The 19523-nt window shown below is 43.0% G+C and overlaps 3 protein-coding genes across 9 annotated transcripts in view; 2 read left to right on the top strand and 1 right to left on the bottom strand.

Moving 5' to 3' along the window:
• STK11 (serine/threonine kinase 11) overlaps positions 1–19523 on the bottom strand; it is a 608695-nt gene that overhangs the window by 436284 nt on the left and 152888 nt on the right. The gene's annotated exons all lie outside the window — the stretch shown is intronic.
• CIRBP (cold inducible RNA binding protein) lies at positions 2891–8155 on the top strand (the record flags this gene model as incomplete). 6 transcript variants are annotated; one of them, XM_081938967.1, is made up of 8 exons in its annotated part: positions 2891–3042; positions 4102–4211; positions 4394–4500; positions 4775–4913; positions 5000–5084; positions 5188–5252; positions 7748–7840; positions 8028–8155. In XM_081938967.1, the coding sequence occupies exons 1-7, from the start codon at positions 2975–2977 to the stop codon at positions 7750–7752; spliced, it is 579 nt and encodes a 192-aa protein (XP_081795093.1). In that variant the 5' UTR covers positions 2891–2974. The 6 variants fall into 6 exon arrangements, with proteins under 6 accessions (XP_081795093.1, XP_081795090.1, XP_081795091.1 ...); XM_081938964.1 differs by having other exon boundaries at positions 2892–3042; positions 5689–7840; XM_081938966.1 differs by having other exon boundaries at positions 2897–3042; positions 5185–5252.
• The window catches only part of CBARP (CACN subunit beta associated regulatory protein), a 28408-nt gene continuing 28144 nt past the window's right edge, over positions 19260–19523 (top strand). For both annotated transcript variants that reach the window (XM_081958774.1, XM_081958772.1), the window contains exon 1: positions 19260–19474. The gene's annotated coding sequence lies outside the window, so the exon portion shown is untranslated. The remainder of the gene's footprint in view (positions 19475–19523) is intronic.

Raw genomic sequence — 19523 nt, 5'->3', positions numbered from 1 at the left:
AGGATTCTTAAAGAGCAGAGATGAGGCTACTTACAATGTAGTAGTTTTTCTACTCATTTGCCAGTGCATCTTGGAAATTTTAGCCTAGATTTTTTTGGGACTCGTATAATCTGTGTAATCTAGCCTAGGAAAAGAGCTTCTAGAGTAATGTTCCTGACCCTTTAAGATATATCAACTTCAACCAGAGGGTGGCAAAGTGACTCTTGGTGCACCCCTTAACTCAATGAGCTGTTCTAAAGAAATGTTTTGGACCACAGCACAAAGGGAGCCGAGTGATATCCGATACCTGATGACACAAACAACATGGATCAGTAGACATTGATCAGAAGTGAGAAAAGACAGACACCCTTAAAATATATAGCATTCTCTCTTTTGGTATCACAATTCATTTAATTCACCTAAAAGGGGAAAAGAGGAGAAAGGAGTATTAGGTCTATTTGCTGCCTTGATTTATTTATAAGAGTAATAATGCTGGGATAAAAAACTAATATATCAAACAACACTGGCAGCATTCAAGGACTTCAGAATACCCCCCTATTGTCTGAAGGGACAGTCTTTGTGGATTGAAGGAAAGGGCTTTTGCTAAAAAGGAAATCGCGCCTTTCACCTTTCAGAGGAGAGAAAGGAATGACTTCATATGCAGGATGTCCTCATCCACTTTAAATATAATGTCTCCCATACACAAATGATATACTGAGACACCTGAAGCTATTGTAGGAAGTTATCACCCAGCCCTCTCCCAGAAAAATGAAATATCCTAGGAAATATTGAAAAGGCAGAATATTTCCCTGGATGTGAAAAGGAAGAAACATGTTTTATAAAGAGAGAATAGCTCCCTGTAGCTTCCTGCCTCCACCCACTTTGTCAATGGACTATTAAGGTGGCCAAGCCAGTCCCTTGACATAATAAAGAGTTCTCCCCTTCAGCTCCAGGGGAATGGGATTAAGGCATGATAATATTCGCCCTTTACCCATCTCCCCACATGGCATCTGAGAACTCAACCAAACCTGGATTCACAACGCAGCCTAGAGAGTTGCCCCTGCATGGCCCCATGGGAGTCTGACAACCCATCAGAAGACAAGCTCAAGATCAAAGGCCAGAGAGGGCATAAAACCAGGGACTTTCAGCATCTCAGTCCTTCTTTCTCATCTTCTCCACCAACATTGAAGCATGTGATCACTTTTTCTGTTCAGGACTCAAGCCATGCGGTCCTGTCCACCATTAAATCATCTTTCCAAGCAGCCTCCATGTCTCCAGTGTCTTTTTCCCCACTTGGAACCGAACCCAGAAGGACATTTCTTCCAACACTATCATGGCTTGAACTGAATAACAGACTGTTAGTTGGAAGGGGACCTTTAAAGGTCTTCTAATCCAATCCCCCTACTCGAGGAGGAGATACAATACAATACAATAGTAAGAGTTGGAAGGGACCTTGGAGGTCTTCTAGTCCAACCCCCTGCCTAGGCAGGAAACCCTATACCGTTTCAGACAAATGGCTATCCAACATCTTCCTAAAGACTTCCAGTGTTGGGGCATTCACAACTTCTGGGGGCAAGCTGTTCTGCTGCTTAATTGTTCTAAATGCCAGGAAATTTCTCCTTAGTTCTAGGTTGCTTCTCTCCTTGATTAGTTTCCACCCATTGCTTCTTGTTCTGCCCTCAGGTGCTTTGGAGAATAGTTTGACTCCCTCTTCTTTGTGGCAACCCCTGAGATATTGGAAGACTGCTATCCATTTCAGACAAATGGTTGTCCCATCTCTTCTTGAAAACCTCCAGCCCTTCCACTGATTGTTTTCACTGTCAGGATTTTTTAAAATTTAGTTCTAGATTGCATCTCTCTTTAATGATCCTCCACTTGTTACCTTCTTCCTTCAGGTGCTTTGGGGAATGGATTGTCTGCCTCTTCTTTGTGGCAGCCCCTCAAATATTGAAAGGCTGATTTATCATGTCAGCCCTAGTCCTTCTCTTTGTTAGGCATACCTAGTTCCCTCAACCATTCGTCCTAACATTTAGTTTTCACACTCCTAATAATCTCCGTTGCTTTTCTCAACCTTTTTTTTTTACATTGCAGTGACCAGAACTGGACACAGTATTCCAAGTGTGGTCTTACTAAAGTAGTATATATAGCGGTACTAATAATTCAGATCTTGATACAATTCCTGTGAATGCAGCCTAGGTTTGCATTGGTGTTTTTGGCAACTGCAACAGGTAGCAAGGCATCATTGTAGGCCAGTCAACACAGCTACAGGGTTAGTGGACAGCTGGGATGGGCTCCCAGGTGGAATATTAAGTCAAAATGAGCCACGTGGGTTTGTTTCACCCGAGTGCCTTGAATTCGGCTATTGGGTTTGGGTTGCAGATCTGGCCTCCACCAAGACGGTTATAAATTGCTTTCGAGGCAGGGCTGAAGGGATTGTCCTCCTTCCCCCACAATAAAATGCATTAGGGACGCTTTATCATTTTATAACGGCTATTTTTTTTATTGTTTAGTCTAGGTTGGTCACGCTATGGATTGGGGTCTCAAGGGCTGGGGCCCTTCTCCAAGATGGCGCTCGACTCCCGCCATTCTCCTCCCCCACCCCAGTCTAAGCAGTCCTCTTTGTCTGCTGCGGCAAAGCGGCGCCGCATTGCTGACAAGGGCGGGAAAGTAGGTCGTTGGTGCCACGCCCACTTTTCCCCTGGCGACCATCTACTGCAGCTGTTGAGGGAGAGGATGTTAACCAATCAGCTTTCGAGAGGCGAATTGGGGCGGCTTGTTGCCCTTACCAACCTATCGTTTTTAGTCTTCGTTTACCCAATTACGTCTTTCTTTTTGTGACTCATGGGTCCACGTGACAGCGAACGGACGAGGGGGCTTTTTTTTGCAGTGACTTTCCCTACGCCATCTCTTTTTTTCATTATGAATATTTAATAAGAAACTAACCAATGGGAAGCGTTGTTTCTGATTACCTCATGGCTGCGGAACGTGCCAAGTGATGAGTTGGGCCTGTTTTACAAAGGGAGTCTATCTGCATATTCATGAGGTAGGCGGGCATCACAGAAGGTATATAAGGAGAAGCGCGCGCAAACTGCTCCGTAGTTCGCGCTGGGACTTCGAGGGTTATACTTTGGTTTGTGCCGCCGCTAAACTACATTGGTAAGGGGGTCGCGCGTGGTGGTCGTGAAGGAAAAGCGTACGAGAAAAATAATGACGTAGATAGACGCAAAATGAAGAGGGAAGTCGGAAAATAATTTTTAATTAATATAATTGGGGCAGGTGTTGGATATGGTAAAATATAGCTAAGGTTGTTATTTAAGTGCGAGAATTTTTTTTTTAGCTGGTAGTGAGTGGGATGGTGGTCTGTAAAAAAGACAAAATGGTTTCCAACCGGCTTTTCGGGCAAACCTCAAAATGGCGCCTGAAAAGAGGACTGATGGATAACGGAAGCGCATGCGCGAAACAGCAGATTGGGGAAAGTAGATTTTATCTGCGCATGCGCTTCAGTTACCGCACGCCCTCTGCTGGAGTAACTGGTGCCCGACGCGCATGCGCGGAAAGGGTACCGTTATTTTTGAGGTTAGATTGATGGGATACATAACTATAATTAAGAAACCAGACTGTATGACGCATGACTAAATGTTATCCCTTACTGCAGCTTTTAAGTGGAGTATTTCAATATATTAACGTGTATCCTGTATCGATTGCCAATTTTATGTATAGCCAAATGGCTTCATTTTCCCAAGTTTTAGTGTTCTTTTGCATTGCAACTCTTAAAAACTCGATCTTCCGAGTACTTCAAGTAAACTTAAAAAGTACTCCTAGATAACAACAGAACTTTTTAAAGTGTCAAAACAAGGAAAAGAAAGCTGAGGGAAAAAATTACATGGTGTAGTTTAACATTCATTTTGCACACATTTTCAGTATTTGCTTACCCAAGATTTAAATACAAGTTTGCTGAAGGTAATAGGAATTATGTCATTTTTGTTTGAATGGCTAGAATTGTACTTGAATCTTTGATCCAACAGAAAATGGAGCAGTGTTTATTGGGCTTGGATTTCAAAACTGCTTTTGGTATGTCGGTCCTTCCGTGAATACTAAAATTGAGTCTGATTTCTTTTGCAGAAAAGAAATGGCATCTGATGAGGGAAAATTATTTGTTGGTGGACTCAGTTTTGACACCAATGAACAATCACTTGAGCAAGTTTTTTCTAAATATGGACAGATATCTGAAGGTAAAAAAAACCAGGCTCTAATGCCCTCTTATTTATACTGTTGGAAGTTTATAGCAGATGGTTTCTCTTTTGAAAATCCAAGAGTGTTTTTACCACCCAGAAATGTTGTTCTTATGGTAGCATTTGTCACATGGAAATTTCATGGGAATAAAATTAAACACTTTATCTTCTCTTCCTTATAGTTGTTGTTGTAAAAGACAGAGAAACACAAAGATCCAGAGGGTTTGGCTTTGTAACTTTTGAAAACATTGATGATGCAAAAGATGCAATGATGGCCATGAATGGGAAGGTGAGGAATTCTTACTCTCACTTTTAGCAAGCAAGGGAGATAATATGCTGTATGTTGAATAAATCCATACACTTTGTGATTGGTTAATGGTTCATATTTACTATTGATTAAACCCCCCCTTTTTAAATTACTACATGGGTAATTTCTGTAAAACCAGCAAGATTGATTCATAAGTCATTTGATACCAAAACTGGTGTTAGTAAAAACTAATATTCACCTGCATAAAAGACACTTGTGAACCACCCTGTTGATTTGAAGTTTCATTGTTTTGTAGTCTGTTGATGGCCGCCAGATCAGAGTTGATCAAGCAGGCAAGTCCTCTGAAAACAGGTCTCGTGGATATAGAGGGGGATCAGCTGGAGGCAGAGGCTTTTTCCGTGGGGGCCGAGGTAGAGGCCGTGGATTTTCCAGAGGTGAGGTTCTATTTTCCAGTAATTTGTAGCATCTGGTTTAGAGTTTGTTGAATTTATTTCAATGTTTGCATTGTTCTCTCTTCCAGGTTCTGGAGACAGAGGTTATGGGGGCAGCAGATTTGACTCTAGAAGTGGTGGATACAGTGGATCCAGAGACTATTATGGAAGCAGGTATGTACCTGACAAGTGAGATGCAATGTAATCTGGATGTCCTGTGTACTTTGTAGTTACTGATATGCTTAGTGAGCCTGTTGCCTTCTTCCTTCCTTAGCAGAAGTCAAGGAAGCTATGGAGACAGGCCTTCCGGAGGGTCCTATAGAGACAGTTATGACAGTTACGGTAAGTCTTAAATCATGAGGGAAGGTGGATGTGCTGACATGGGAATGTATGGAGCCACTCTTGATCTTGCAGTGACAACCTTGGAAATACTTTAAGGTTTGCTTGGAGCTTTTGCTGGCAGCCTTTCTCTGCCCATGACAGGCAACACTCCTTTGGCAGGCCCTAAGCACTTGTGCCATGGAAAAGGAAAAATTCTCATTTAATGCATGTGTAGCTCTAGTTGGATCCAAAGGCAAAGCATCCATAACTAGTTTTCTGAAGCTGAAAAGAACACCCAGAAAATCCTCAAGGCCAGAAGGAAAAAGAATGCAAAATGGGTGGGACGAGATAGCAAGCTAGGGTTTGAAGTGCTTGGCGAACAAGTAGGGGAGGAAAAATTGCTGGAACTTGTCTGTGCTTCAGTGCCTTTACAACTCTGCCTGCTTCTTGTCCTCAGCTACACACAACGAATAAAAAACCTTCCTGGCTCAAGATCGTCCTTCCATTGGCTGTATTTATAAAGATTTTTGGAGCTTCGCTGAAATCGTTCTTGTGTAGTCATCTCCTTTGTATTCTCACTTTTGTAGTAAACTCGCAATTCTGATCTTGTCAATAACACAGCCTTGACAGCTTCTAATATGTAACGGTCTGTTCAGACTCAAAGAAAGCGCTGGGTTTTTCTTGAGTGTTTTAATTTTTTAAAGCACTTAAGATTTTAGTTCATTTGTGAGAAAAGACTATGTGTTTAGGGTTTTTTTGTGTTTCTTTTAAAAGAAAAGACCAGAAGGTTTTGGGCCCCATATCTGTTTTTCTTTTGAGCAAGAAAGGACCTTAAATTGTTCAGTAGAAGCTAAGCAAGCTGTGAACTCTTTTTTGTTTAGTGCATCGTTTTTTGTTAAAAAAAATTAATCAACCTTTAGTGTAGCAAGGTACTGTAGCCTGGATATGAATTTTAAAAGGCAACCCACCTTGATATATCTAAAGAAATAATTTTGCTTGTATGTTCAACCTGCATTAAGAGACTTTAACTTGTATGCCATAAAATTTAACCCAGAGAGAGACTGCAGATTTTACTACCCAAAGGGTTCATTGGAAAAAAATGTTTGTTTTTATTGTCCTTTTTTTACTGAAAGAAAGTATGCCTAATTCAATTGTTGTAACTTTGAAGTGGTGAAAAAGGATTTCTTGTACAGTTTTCTTTGGCTTCACGAAGCCTATTAAAAGTCCATCTGAAAAAAAATCTGCTCTTGAAATGTTACATCTTGCTGCACAACACAAGTCTGGATGAACGTTGAAACTGTACAGTTAGACAGGAATGAAAGTAGTAAGTGGAAGGCTTACAACAGGGAGAAAATCAGGCCCCACATTTCTTGTGAACAAAAATGTAAACAATGCTAATGCTGTACTTGATTAGGCCTAATGACATCAATTGGGCAGTTTGAGGATGATTGGAAAAAAAAGTTCTGGAAGGACCTCACAAATTTTGCCCTTAAGACAAGTCACTTAGCCTTGGCTGGAATTGTTCCAACCTTTGAAAGAAGAAATTAGACTTCACTCATTGCTATTTTAATATGCTGTTAGCAGAGTTAAGTTAAATAAGTCTGGTAGCTCTATACTAATTAAAACAAAAACTAGCTTATTAACTGAAAACCAGCCAAACATTTAGCTAGCCCATACTGGAGTCTTTGTTAACTGGGTCAGCTGCCACTAGTCAGTGTTCCAAGGCCAATAATTGTGACCTAATTTAGCTAGCTTTGTCGTTGCCTTTTAAGTTCTAAGAATTTTCTGCTAGCATATGGAAAACTGCAGTGCCTTGGCGAAAAAGAAGTGTTGTGCCTCCAACAGAGAGAACCTCTGAGACGAAAGCTGCTCTCTTGGCTAGTTCATATGTGGGGATAGTCCTGTAATTCGAGGTAACTCTTTTCCTCATGTCCGCATCCTTCCTCCTGTTGAGAGCTCATATATATATATAAATATATAATTTATTTTTGCAAAGTCTGTTAACCTATGTGAATCACTTTTTTTTCTGCCAACCTTGTTCAGCTAAAGCATTCTTAATTTTTTTTAAATTTTTTCCTTACGATGAGTCTGGCTTTTGTGGCATAACTTTTGCTGTGGGTCAGAAGGGGGCATACGTGCAGCCATCTCTTTGCCAGTAGGGTTAGTTGAAAGATGGGGAGCTGATTTCTGCTCATCTTTGGAGATTCTTAAGATTAAGTCACGTAACCTTAATGTTCTTTGCCATCTTGTTTGCATTTTAACTTTTTCCCCATAGCCCACACTGTTGTTAAGCAGCCATTCTCAACCGTGACTAACTGCTTTTTGAGGGATCAGGTGCCATTGGCCGGTCCGAGGGAAGCGTCTTGGAACAGTTGGCCCAAGCTGGGTTCTTGCGTTACCTTTGTGGAAACCCTTTGTAGAAAACGCTGCTTGTCTTGTTGAAGGGTGGGCAGGGTAGAAATTGTAGCATTTGCTCAGTGGATACATTTTTTTGTAACACAAGTTTGTCTTGGCAGGTTGATGGAAGAAACAGACACTTGAGCCGGAAATGGATGTTTCAACGCTAAGGACCAAAGTCTTTTAACCGAAACCGTCAGCTTTGCACACAGGTATTGGTCGTCCTGGGCAAGGTTTTTCTCCCTCCTTGATTGCTATGGCAGAAAAACTACAGGAGTGGCTGCTTTTAGCTACCTTTTAAGGGAAAAAATCCCTCTTTAATTTCAATTCCAAAGCAAAATTCATTGAATCTAACAATGTAGAATCAGATTTTAATACTTTTTTTGCTCCATCTTTCAGCTGCATGTTTCTTGGAAGAGGATCGAGAAGGATCATGGCAATTCTGAAGGAAAACAGGATTGTGAATTGGAATGCTCTGAATGATCCAAGAGGACATGTGCAGAACTTAATAAAAACATAGGGCTAAACACTCGGGTGGCTTGAATGTTTATAATGTCATACTGGTGGCCCACATGCAGGATACAGGCCACACCCACCCTGGTTCCACAAAGGCAAACATCACGTATACAGCCCACGATGCAGTCGGGTTTGATATCCCTGCCTTTTTGCATGAAAGCCATCTGGGTAACTCCCTCAGCCCAATCCACCTCACCCACCTAGGGTGGTTGTGAGAGAAATAGGAACATGTTTGCCACTTTGAATTATTTATAAAGGTGGGGTTTTTAAATTATATATTTGGTTCCAAGTTGAAATTGAACATACGCTTCCCATCCATTGATTGGGGGGGTGCAAATGAGTCCCACAAGTGCCTTCTTCCTTAAAGTTGACAATATCTCCCAAATGAAACTTTGCACAATGCCATTAGATAGCCAGTTTTACAGTAATAAACATCTTTTCCCTCTAGTTTTAACATTAGCTAATGTATTGAAAGATGTTCTTATTAATACAAAATTAAGTTTAGTTTAGTCCTTGGTTTAGCTTAACTTACCTAGTACATAAAATTGAAGTTACTTCTCATTGCTTATTTCTGCAGAAGAGTTAAGCATGCCCCAACTTTACGGAGCTTTGGTTTTTTAAAAACCATGTCACTTCCCCTACATTTAAGATTGCAGAAGGCTACCCTTCGTTTTTGTGGGAATGACAATTCTGCTCAGCAAAGGCTTTGGTACATGGGCTTTGAAGGACTATAGATTTCCCTTCCTCAAACATGTTGAAACAATTGTGGCAGTGTATGAAATCCGCTATCTGCTTTAAACAGCTCACTAACGGAATTGAATTGCACATTTTTTTTGTTGGGGATGAGCAATCCATGAGGACCCTGTGAAATGAGCTGCAGAACCAAGTGTCCAACACACAGGCTGTTTCTGCAGCTTCTGATTAAAAGTTACAGGAAATATGGCAAACGAGTTGGAGAGGGGGAAAACCTCCATTTGCCAGCAGATCAAAGCGAGTAAATCGCTTTTATGAGGTCAAGCTTTGTGACTAGCTGTAGCTTGTATAGTTTTACAAAAATATAGCTGAGTATTTTTACAAGGCTGTTAAATCTCATTGGTGCTTAAAGCATTATATAAGTAGGTTTGGAATTGCAGATAATGTAAACTCTTCTGATAAAGAACAAGGCTCTCAAACAGATTTAAGCCTGCTTGGAGCTAGGCTTGGATGTGCAGTTTCTAAAAAAGGTAATAATTGCCTGAAAATTTGCTGGTACTTTTGGATGACTAGTTGTAGAAAGGCAGTCCCTGGATGGAGCTTTACGTCTTGCTTTTAAACATGAAATTCCTTGCATGTATGTTGGAAAACACCATTCTGCAGAATCCTTTTTTTATATAAATATCTTGATTTCATTGTACAGATGTTGGGAGGATTATTGGGGCTGGAGAAATATCTAGAAGGGGTGTGGAGCTTAGAAAAGCCAAATCTACCATAAACATGCATTACCCTATATATTTTTAGCCTGCCAATTAGCCCACCTAAGTCCGACAAAAACATTTTATTTTTTGCTGCAAGTTTAATTCCTCGAAAAGCAAGCTTTTGTGTAGCTCACCCATTTTGTACATGTGTCCAGAGATGACTGACCAATAAAGGGCATCCAAGGGGATGAAGCCCTAAAACGGTTCAGTTAGCTTCTCCAATCCTAACTTGGTTCTTGGATGCCATTTTCCTATATGGTTCCTGCCATCAATATTGTGGGTTCCTCCAACAGATTGTAGTGTCCCTACTTATTTCAGTCACACATTCGAGAACATGACACATTTTCACCAAGTAACTGACCGTGCAGTTGTAAATGGACACAAACATCTATGAGGAGACCAATAGTTCTCTTGCCACCTGTTTTCTCCCCTTTTCTGGATAGGTGGGCACATCCTATTGTGCCAATTCTAATTATCTGTTTATCAAGCTTTGAGATTGTCTTCAACTCCCAGAATTCCCCAGTCAGTATGGCTGATGGGAATTCTGGGAATTGAAGTCCATGCCTCTTGGAGTTGCCAAGTTTGAGAGTCAACGGCTGTGGAGCAGCATGTTGCTTTTACACTGAAGGAATCAAAAAGTACTAAGGGGGAAGGAGGGTCCATGGACCTTTTGCAAGCCGTGATGACCTTACTGGACAAAATCCTGTTTTCCATATGGCCATAAGAGCAAGACACCCAGTTAGGAGAGGCTGCGTGTGAGTAGCAGAAATGGATTAATCCACTGGATCTCCACCTGTCACAGCTCCATCTAAGAAAGAATTCACTTGTTTTTATCAGGTTGGCACAAAAACTCATTTTCTCCCTTTTTTCTTAGACCAAAGGCTAGATACAGGTAATCCTCAAGTTATGACTAATGGGTCTGTCCATCATGGTCATGAACTGAGTCACCCATGTAACTGACTCAATTTTCTAAATGTTTTTGTGGCAGTTTAAGCAAATGGTTGGCGATGGTTTGCTGTGGGTGTAGTTTTGCCCAAAATGCATTTACAGCTGGGTTTTGGCAAAGCCACACCCACGGCAAACCATGCCTTTGTAAATGCCTGTTTTTGGCAAAAGTCACAAAATGTGGGACGCTGCAAAGGGCCGTAAATGTGTCCTAATTCTAAGCACCAGAGGTGCGGTTGTGTGACCATGGCAGGGGGCGACTCAGAACTTCAATTCTGGGTCATAAGTATCCCTAGGATGGTCTTGCAACTTCAAATGATTGCTAAGTGTCTGGTCGTAAATAGGGGACTAACTAATCAGAATACAGTGAGTCCTGGACATAATTGGCTTGGTGACCATTCAAAGTTACAGCAGCACTGAGAAAAGTGACTTGTGACTGTTTTTCACACTTAACAACCATTGCTGTATCCCCATGATCAACATTCAAACTCCAAGCAAACCTTAAAAATTCAGATGCTTTGGCAGCTGGTTCCTATTTATGACGGTTGCAGTGTCCTGAGGTCATGTGACCCCAGGACACTGCAAGATTCACTTAACAACTGTGTTGCTTACTTAAGGGTAGTGATTCACTTAACAACTGCGGCAAGAAAGAAACGGGGCAAAACTCCACTTATATGTCTCACTCGAGAACAGAAATGTTGGATTCAATTGTGGTTGTAAGTGGAGGACTCTCTTCCCCTGAGTGCCAAACACAACAATGGTAGTGAGATACTTATCCTTCCCAGCAGAGGGCGCTGTGTAGCAAGAGATACATTTTCTGTTCAGAAAAAAACATGCTTAGGAGAATCCCTTAGAATAGAATGAGCTGGAAGGGACCTTGGAGGTCTTCTAGTCCATCCCCCTGCTCAAGCAAGAGAACCTATACCATTTTAGATAAAGGACTGACTCTAGACTCTTCTTAAAATCCCCCAGTGATGGAGCGCCCACAATTTCTGGAGGCAAGCTGTTCCGCTGGTTAATTGTCCTCACTGTTGAGAAGTTTCTCCTTAATTCCAGGTTGCTTCTCTCCTTGATCGGTTTGCAAGCATTATTTCTTGTCCTGCCCTCTGGTGCTTTGGAAAATAATTTGACCCCTTCTTCTTTGTGGCATCCCTTCAAATACTGGAAGAACACTGCTATCATGTCATCCCTAATTCTCCTTTCCTCTAGACTTTGCCAGACGCAAATCCTGCAGCCGTTCGTCATGTGTTTTAGTCTCCAGGCTTTTGATCCTCTTAGTTGCTCCTTCTCTGAACTTTTTCCCAAAGTCTCAACATCTTTTTTGTAATGTGATAACCGAACATTGGAATCCAAATGAATGAGAAACTTAAAATTCTCCCTTTGGGTGCGAGAGGTGAGATGCAAATTCTTCCCACACCAGGCAAAGGGACAGGGTGGCTTGTGCCTTGCTTGAAGACGGTGTACCGTTTGCAGTTAGCCAGGCTCGCCTTCAGCGGATTGTTTTCCAACTTTCCGCTAACCAACCATCGCCAAGTGCGAAAGACGCCATTTTCAGGAGGGATTTTTAAACCAGTGGTAGTCAACCTTTTTCTACCTACCCCCCACTAATGGATCTTTCTTGATGGAAAAATTTCCTTACCGCCCACCAGTTTTGTCCTTCGACTTCTCCTCCTCCTCCTTTCCCCACTCCCTTCTAGCAGTGATGATGTTACCTAGTTTGGTAATGAAATGTCTGTAAGAAAACCACCAAGCTCAGAAAGCAGCAAGGATCCCACTATCCCCCACCTCCTCTTTCTCCCTTCCATCCTCCTTTTTGTCTTTTCTGCTCCTTCCTCCCCCCCCAAGCTCAGAAAGCAGCAAGGATCCCACTATCCCCCACCTCCTCTTTCTCCCTTTCTTTCTCCTTTTTGTTTTTTCTGCTCCTCCCCCCCCAAGCTCACAAAGCAGCAAGATCCCACTATCCCCCACCTCCTCTTTCTCCCTTTCATCCTCCTTTTTGTCTTCTGCTCCCCCCCCCAAGCTCAGAAAGCAGCAAGGATCCCACTATCCCCCACCTCCTCTTTCTCCCTTTCATCCTCCTTTTTGTCTTTTCTGCTCCCCCCCCAAGCTCAGAAAGCAGCAAGAATCCCACTATCCCCCACCTCCTCTTTCTCCCTTTCATCCTCCTTTTTGTCTTTTCTGCTCCCCCCCCCAAGCTCAGAAAGCAGCAAGGATCCCACTATCCCCCACCTCCTCTTTCTCCCTTTCATTCTCCTTTTTGTCTTTTCTGCTCCTTCCCCCCCCTCCAAGCTCAGAAAGCAGCAAGGATCCCACTATCCCCCACCTCCTCTTTCTCCCTTTCTTTCTCCTTTTTGTCTTTTCTGCTCCTTCCCCCCCCCCCAAGCTCAGAAAGCAGCAAGGATCCCACTGTCCCCCACCTCCTCTTTCTCCCTTTCATCCTCCTTTTTGTCTTTTCTGCCCCTTCCCCCACCTCACCCCACTCCCTTCTAGCACTTCACCAGCTCAGGCGCTACTGGAGAAGTTTCTCTTCTCAGAAATGTCTTCTCGGGCAGTGCCCGTGTGATCTGAGCAACCACGCGATTCACCTCACTCAATGTTTCCCTGGCGATGGGACGGCACTTGCTTGTGCTCCACCAGCTCAGGCGCGACCGGAGAAGTTTCCTCCCCTTCCTCTTCCCACGTGTTTGCTTGTGCACGCGCTCGCGCTCGCCTGCCCACTCACACAAAAGGAGGTTTTAACCTCCGAAATCCCTAACGCACGCATTCTCACGCGCGTTAGTTCAAAAGGAGGTTTTAACCTCCGAAATCCCCACCGCCCACCTGGAATCCCAAAACGCCCACTAGTGGGCGGTAGGGACCAGGTTGACGACCCATGTTTTAAACGCTCATGCTCTCTTCTCTGGATCGGAGCTGAAGGCCGTTACGTTACACTGAGCTCGTGGCCTTCACATTGCTTTGCCTCCCAGCTTTGGTTGCTCCCCGAATTTTGGAAGCCTACAATCACTACTTTTCCTGCTAAGCCAGGCCTCTGCCATCTTAAACACTCAAAAGAGCCACTTGGACCTGTTTCCCCCAGGAAAGAAAACACCAGGAGTTAATAATGAAACAATCGGTGTGACGGGGTGCAGCAGGCAGGCCATGGAGGGGGCAACAGCCGCGAGCCCAAAGTGGTGGGAGGCGAGGGCTGCCTTGAGCGCAAATGTGGCGCGCAAAGGCAAGTACAGGGGTGCCTTGCTCCCACCCTGGAATATGGAGCGAGTTTCCATTCCCCGCCGTCACCCTTACCTTCTCAGACCAGGCAAGGAGTGACTGAGAGGGACAGGGTGGGCCACTCAGAGATGGGATCAGCCGACAGGGAGCCGCAGCAGAGAGCTGAATGAGCCGCATGTGGCTCCAGAGCTGCAGGTTGCCGACTCCTGTGTTAGGCTCAGGGTTTCCCAACTTGAAGATGGGTGGACTTCAACTCCCAGAATTCCCCAGCCAGCTATGCTGGCTGGGGAATTCTGGGAGTTGAAGTCCACCCATCTTCAAGCCGCCAAGACAGAAACCCTGCCGTAGGATCTATTCTAAGCACAGAATGGCCCTTCCAGCGATGTGTGTTTTGCTGAGAGAATCCGTTCCATGGCCTTCCTTTGGGACCGCTGCCTCTTCTATTTTTGCCCATTGAAAACACCGGCGTATTTTCCATGCTGCCTCCCTCCCCGGGATTCAAATGGTGCCGTGGAGGCGGCAAATGGAAATTCTGACAATCGGCGGAGGGTTTTCTAAGCCCTGCGGAGTCCCTCTCCTAGGTCGGAGGGAAAGTCTTTCCTTTATTCCGGGCCAATGTCTGGATTATTCGGCTCCCTGCAAGGGTCAACTCCAGAGGATGTCACTTCAGAAGGGATCAGATTAATCAGCATTGATTAAATGTGTGCCTCGGTGGCTAAGATGCTGAGCTTGTCGATCAGAAAGATCTGCAGTTCAGCGGTTCGAATCCCTAGCGTTGCGTAACGGAGTGAACTCCCCTTACTTGTCCCAGCTTCTGCCAACCTAGCAGTTCGAAAGCACGTAAAAATGCAAGTTGAAAAATAGGAACCACCTTTGGTGGGAAGGCAACAGCGTTCCCTGCGCCTTCGGCGTTTAGTCATGCCAGCCACATGACCACGGAGACGTCTTCGGACAGCGCTGGCTCTTTGGCTTTGAAAGGGAGATGAGCACTTCCCCCTAGAGTTGGGAATTACTAGCACATATGTGCGAGGGGAATCTTTATCTTTCTCCTCCTCCTCCTCCTCCTCCTCCTCCTCCCCCTCCTCCTCCCCCCATTCATTCAACAGGTTTGGCCAGCACCTCAAAAACAGCAGAAATTTGCTAGCTGTTTTATTATTTTATTATTTGTTAAAGGAGTTCTACCCCCATTTGACGACCTGTGTTCTTAAGGGGATCACAGTGGTTTTTAACTTAGCAACACGGTTGTTCAATGAATCCCGCCTTCCTCCTTTGACTTTGAAGGGCGCAAAAGGGGGGATTGCATGACCAAAGGACACCGGAACTCTCACAAATCTATGTCTGTAGCTAAGTGTTTGCATTTTGATCACATGACCATGGGATTGCCGCAACAGTCGTAAGTGTGGAAAACATTCCTAAGTCATTTTTCAGTGACATCGCAACTTTGAATGGTCACTAAAGGAACTTCTGTAAGCTGAGGACTACCTACTTGTTTATTTATCCTTTGTTTATCATTTAATTATTCATTTATTTATCTAATTTGTCTGCCACCTATCTTGTTTCCTTCGCACTTATTAAATTTATTTGCCATCCATCTCGTTTCAAACTGATTCAGGACGGCTTACAGTATTAAGCTTCACGGATAAATGCTTTCATAGATTTCCCCTCCCCCCCCCCAAAAAGATGCGCATTAAAAAAATAATAATGGGGAGGGGTGTTGTCTGCCTACAATGGCAAAATACCAATCAATCCTACGGAGAAAGAAGAAAAATCTGGCATGTAATAATTTAATAAATTATTAATTATTATTAATTATGTTTGGGCAATTCTCAAGGAATGCAGAAGCCCAAAATGTTTTAAACTTTTGCAAAGAGCGGGGGGGGGGGAATCAAAGCTCAGACTGGATCTCCTGGCTTAAGCAAAGAAAAATAAAATGAGAAGGAGGTACGGATTGGTAAATGTAAACTTCAGCAGATCCTGCAACAAGCGGAGGGTTGAACTAGATGACCTCTAAGGTGCCCTTCCACTCCTGTTTCTGAACCAAAGCAAGAGATGTGTGTCTGGAAGCATTCCATCGCCTTTTCAGTCAACGATAATGTATGCGAGAATGATACTGGCCTACCTTCCAGGGCTGCTGTTATGGCATTCAAGAGAGAATTCTAATTGACCCACAATAGCTTATATTTATTACTAGCTGATATACCCGGCGCTACCCGGGTATTTATTTATCCCAATCCTCCTTCCATGAATGTCGCTGCAATCTCTAATATTGGATTTTCCCCCTTACCAGAGGGAGCCCCCTCGTGGAGTACTGTGAAGCCATTACCACGGCAACTCCACTGCACTGTACAGTAGAATCAATTTTAAGGCACAACAGGCTGTATCTTAACAGACCCCCCCCAAGGGGTGTTAGGGGTGTCTTACTCTCACAGTATTTATTTCCAGAAAGTAAATTAGCCATGTACCAAGTTTGGTTGAAATTGCTTGAGGCGTTCCAGAGTTGTGCTGACAAACACACACACACACACACACACACACACAGCCATTTTTATATATATAATAATAAAGATGAGATTCTACTTCTGTTATTTTTACAAATAACTCAAGGCGGCAAACATATCCAACACATCTTCCTCCTCCTGTTTTCTCCATAACAACAACAGCAACTTGTGACGTGGACTAGACTGAGAGAGATTGACTGGCTGTTTTAAAATAATAATAATAATAATAATAATAATAATAATAATAATAATAATAATAATAATAATAATAATAATAGTAGTAGTAGTAGTAATAGTAATAATAATAATAATAATAATAATAACAATAACAACAACTATAACAACACTAATAATAATAAATAACAATTAATTAATAAGTAATAATTAATACATAATTAGCAATTAATAAATAATAGTTAATAACAATAAATAATAAATAAATAAAAATAAATAAAAATAAATAAATAATAAAAATAATAAAAAATAAATAAAAAATAAATAAATAAAAATAAATAAATAAATAATAAAAATAATAATAATAAATAATCCACTGACAACCCAAATTGCCGACTTTGCAATCACAAAGTAGAAACTGTTTTACATTTAATATGCGAATGCAGCAAAATCACACAAACTGATTACAAAGCTAGACATGACCAAGTTGCTAAATTAATCCACTGGTCATTATGTAAAAAATATGATCTACCTGTATCCAGAAAGTCATGGGAACATAAAGTGGAAAAAGTGATTGAAAATGAGAAGGTGAAGATCTTGTGGGACTTTCGAATACAAACGGATCGTCCTTTGGAACACAACACGCCAGATATCACAGTTGTAGAGGGCCGAAGTGTACAGTTTATTGATATCGCTGTTCCTGGAGATGCCAGAGTCGAAGAAAAAGAACTAGAAAAAAATCATGAAATATCGCGACCTGGCCATCGAAACTACACGGCTATGGATGAAGCATGTAACAGTGATACCCATTGTCATCGGGGCACTTGGCACCATGCCCAAGAATTTTGCAAGATACATCCACAAATTGCAGCTTCCTGCAATAACACCAGCGGAACTGCAAAAAACTGCGCTACTCGGAACATCTTATATTTTAAGAAAGTACTTGGTTGATACCTAGGACGCTGGCAGCAAACCGTATCAACCATTAGCACCAGTCACTGGTACTTGTGATGCATTTTTGAATGTTCAGTTGGCTGAGTTTCATGTTTAATGAATAAAGTATATAATAATAACAATGGCAGCCTTTATTGTCCTTGTACATCATGTTTACAACGAAATTGGTTTAGTCTTTACTTGTGCAATCCATAACAGAAAATACAAGACAATTTGTTTGATATCCACATTTGTCTGGTTTAACGCTAAAGCTTCTCTAACAGCTGGCTCACAGCCAATCTTGACTTTGCAGCAAAAATGAATGAATGGAGTTAGCATTAGGATGGGAGGCCACCAGGAAATGCAGAAATGTATAATAAAAGGCTTGGAAGTCTTTTTTTTTTTTAAGAACATAATTTGGGAAGAAAGTAGTAGCAACCATTTTCTCTTTTCTCTGGGAAAGTTTGCACCTGCAATAACAAAACTACTCATTTGCATATCAACAGTGCTTAGAACTTGCCACAAACGCAAAGCAACAGCCGCAAAAATAATGACAGCTCTATGAAACCCTTGCTTAAGCTGATCCAATCTTTTCAGTTGGGGATCCAATCAGGAAATAAATGAGGCATTTCCTAACAGTAAGAACTATTAAGCAGTGGAAGAGCGGAAGTTGTGGGGGGGGGCTCCATCACTGGAGGTTTTTTTTTAAAAAGGTTTGTACCACAATTTAGAACAGAATAACAAGAGGTAGAAAGGACCTTGGAGGTCTTCTAGTCCAATCCCGTTTAGGCAGGAAACCATTTCGGATAAATGTGTCCAAGATTTGAGGACTACAGCCTTAGGCAGGGGATTGGACTAGAATATCTCCAAGGTCCCTTCTGATCAGTGGTGGGATTCAAAATTTTTTACTACTGGTTCTGTGGGTGTGGCTTGGTGGGCGTGGCATGGCTTGGTGGGTCTGGCAGGGGAAGGATACTGTAAAATCTCCATTCCCACCCCACTCCAGGGGAAGGTTACTGCAAAATCCCAGTTTCCTCCCGATCAGCTGGGACTCAGGAGGCAGAGAATAGATGAAGGCAGGTCCAGTCAGAGGTGGTATTTACTGGTTCTCCGAACTACTCAAACTTTCCGCTACCGGTTCTCCAGAACTGGTCAGAACCTGCTGAATACCACCTCTCCTGATCATCTGAGTGTAATAACTATTACCCTTTCTAATCAAAGGGTAATCTGTGTTTACCATCCCAATTGTCAGTTTAGTTAACACCAACCTTGCGGGGGGGGGGGGGGGTACTGCAAAACAGCCCCCGGCCAGTTGATGGCGCCCAAGAGAGACTCAAACCCTACCCTGCCCTCAGGCGGCCGAGCCCATCTTTGCAAATGGAGGCTCATAAAAAAAAATAACAGTCACCATGATGCACTTCGGAGCGCTTGTCAGCAGCCTCGGTTCTTTCTACACGTCGCTCTAAAGGAGGCCACATTTTGCACCCAATCGTATTGATTGCAAAAAATAACACACACACACACACACACACACACACAAAAGAGGAGCCGGTCTGGCTAATGCTGTGTCGGGATCCAGTTCGCCCTGTTTGCCTGGGAAAGCGAGGCTAACACGGATCGGGATCTCCCAGCCTGGCAGCAGCCCTTCCCGGAAATCTGGAGATGCAACACAAATCACAACAACCCTTGGCCATTTTCAAAAATTCGCTTTTACATAACTCCCCCCCTCCCAAACTCTCTCCCCTCATTTAAATGCCGTCCAGAGGGGGGGGGAGAGGAGCTTTGTCCAATCAGAAACGGCTCTCCTCGTCTTTGAATGGCGCCCCCGCCCCCGCGTCGCTCCCTCTCCCTCCCTTCCCCCCCCCGCCTCTGGCTGTTGTATGAAATTGTGGTCACGTGACCCGCTCCCTCCGCGTTCTGAAGTGGGTGGGTCCCTGTTCATTCATAAATCCTCGGCCCCTCTTCAATCAAAATTAAGGTGTTCAAGAGAGACGGAAAGGGGGACTTCCTTCCCCAAGACATTTAAAAAAAACAACCACACACACACACAACTTGCAACCTCCGCCGCTTCGCTTTTTTTTTTGGATCGCACGAGGGATCCGCCAATTCGAATTAGGTGAGTCATTATTATTATTTTTTCCTCTTTCCCTTCCCTTTCCTGTATC

The sequence above is a fragment of the Natrix helvetica genome (assembly GCF_964273705.1).
Source record: "Natrix helvetica genome assembly, chromosome: 1".
Taxonomy (NCBI): Eukaryota; Metazoa; Chordata; class Lepidosauria; order Squamata; family Natricidae; genus Natrix; species Natrix helvetica.
The sequence above is the reverse complement of the archived record's forward strand: the minus strand, read 5'-3'. Positions and strand labels throughout refer to the sequence as shown.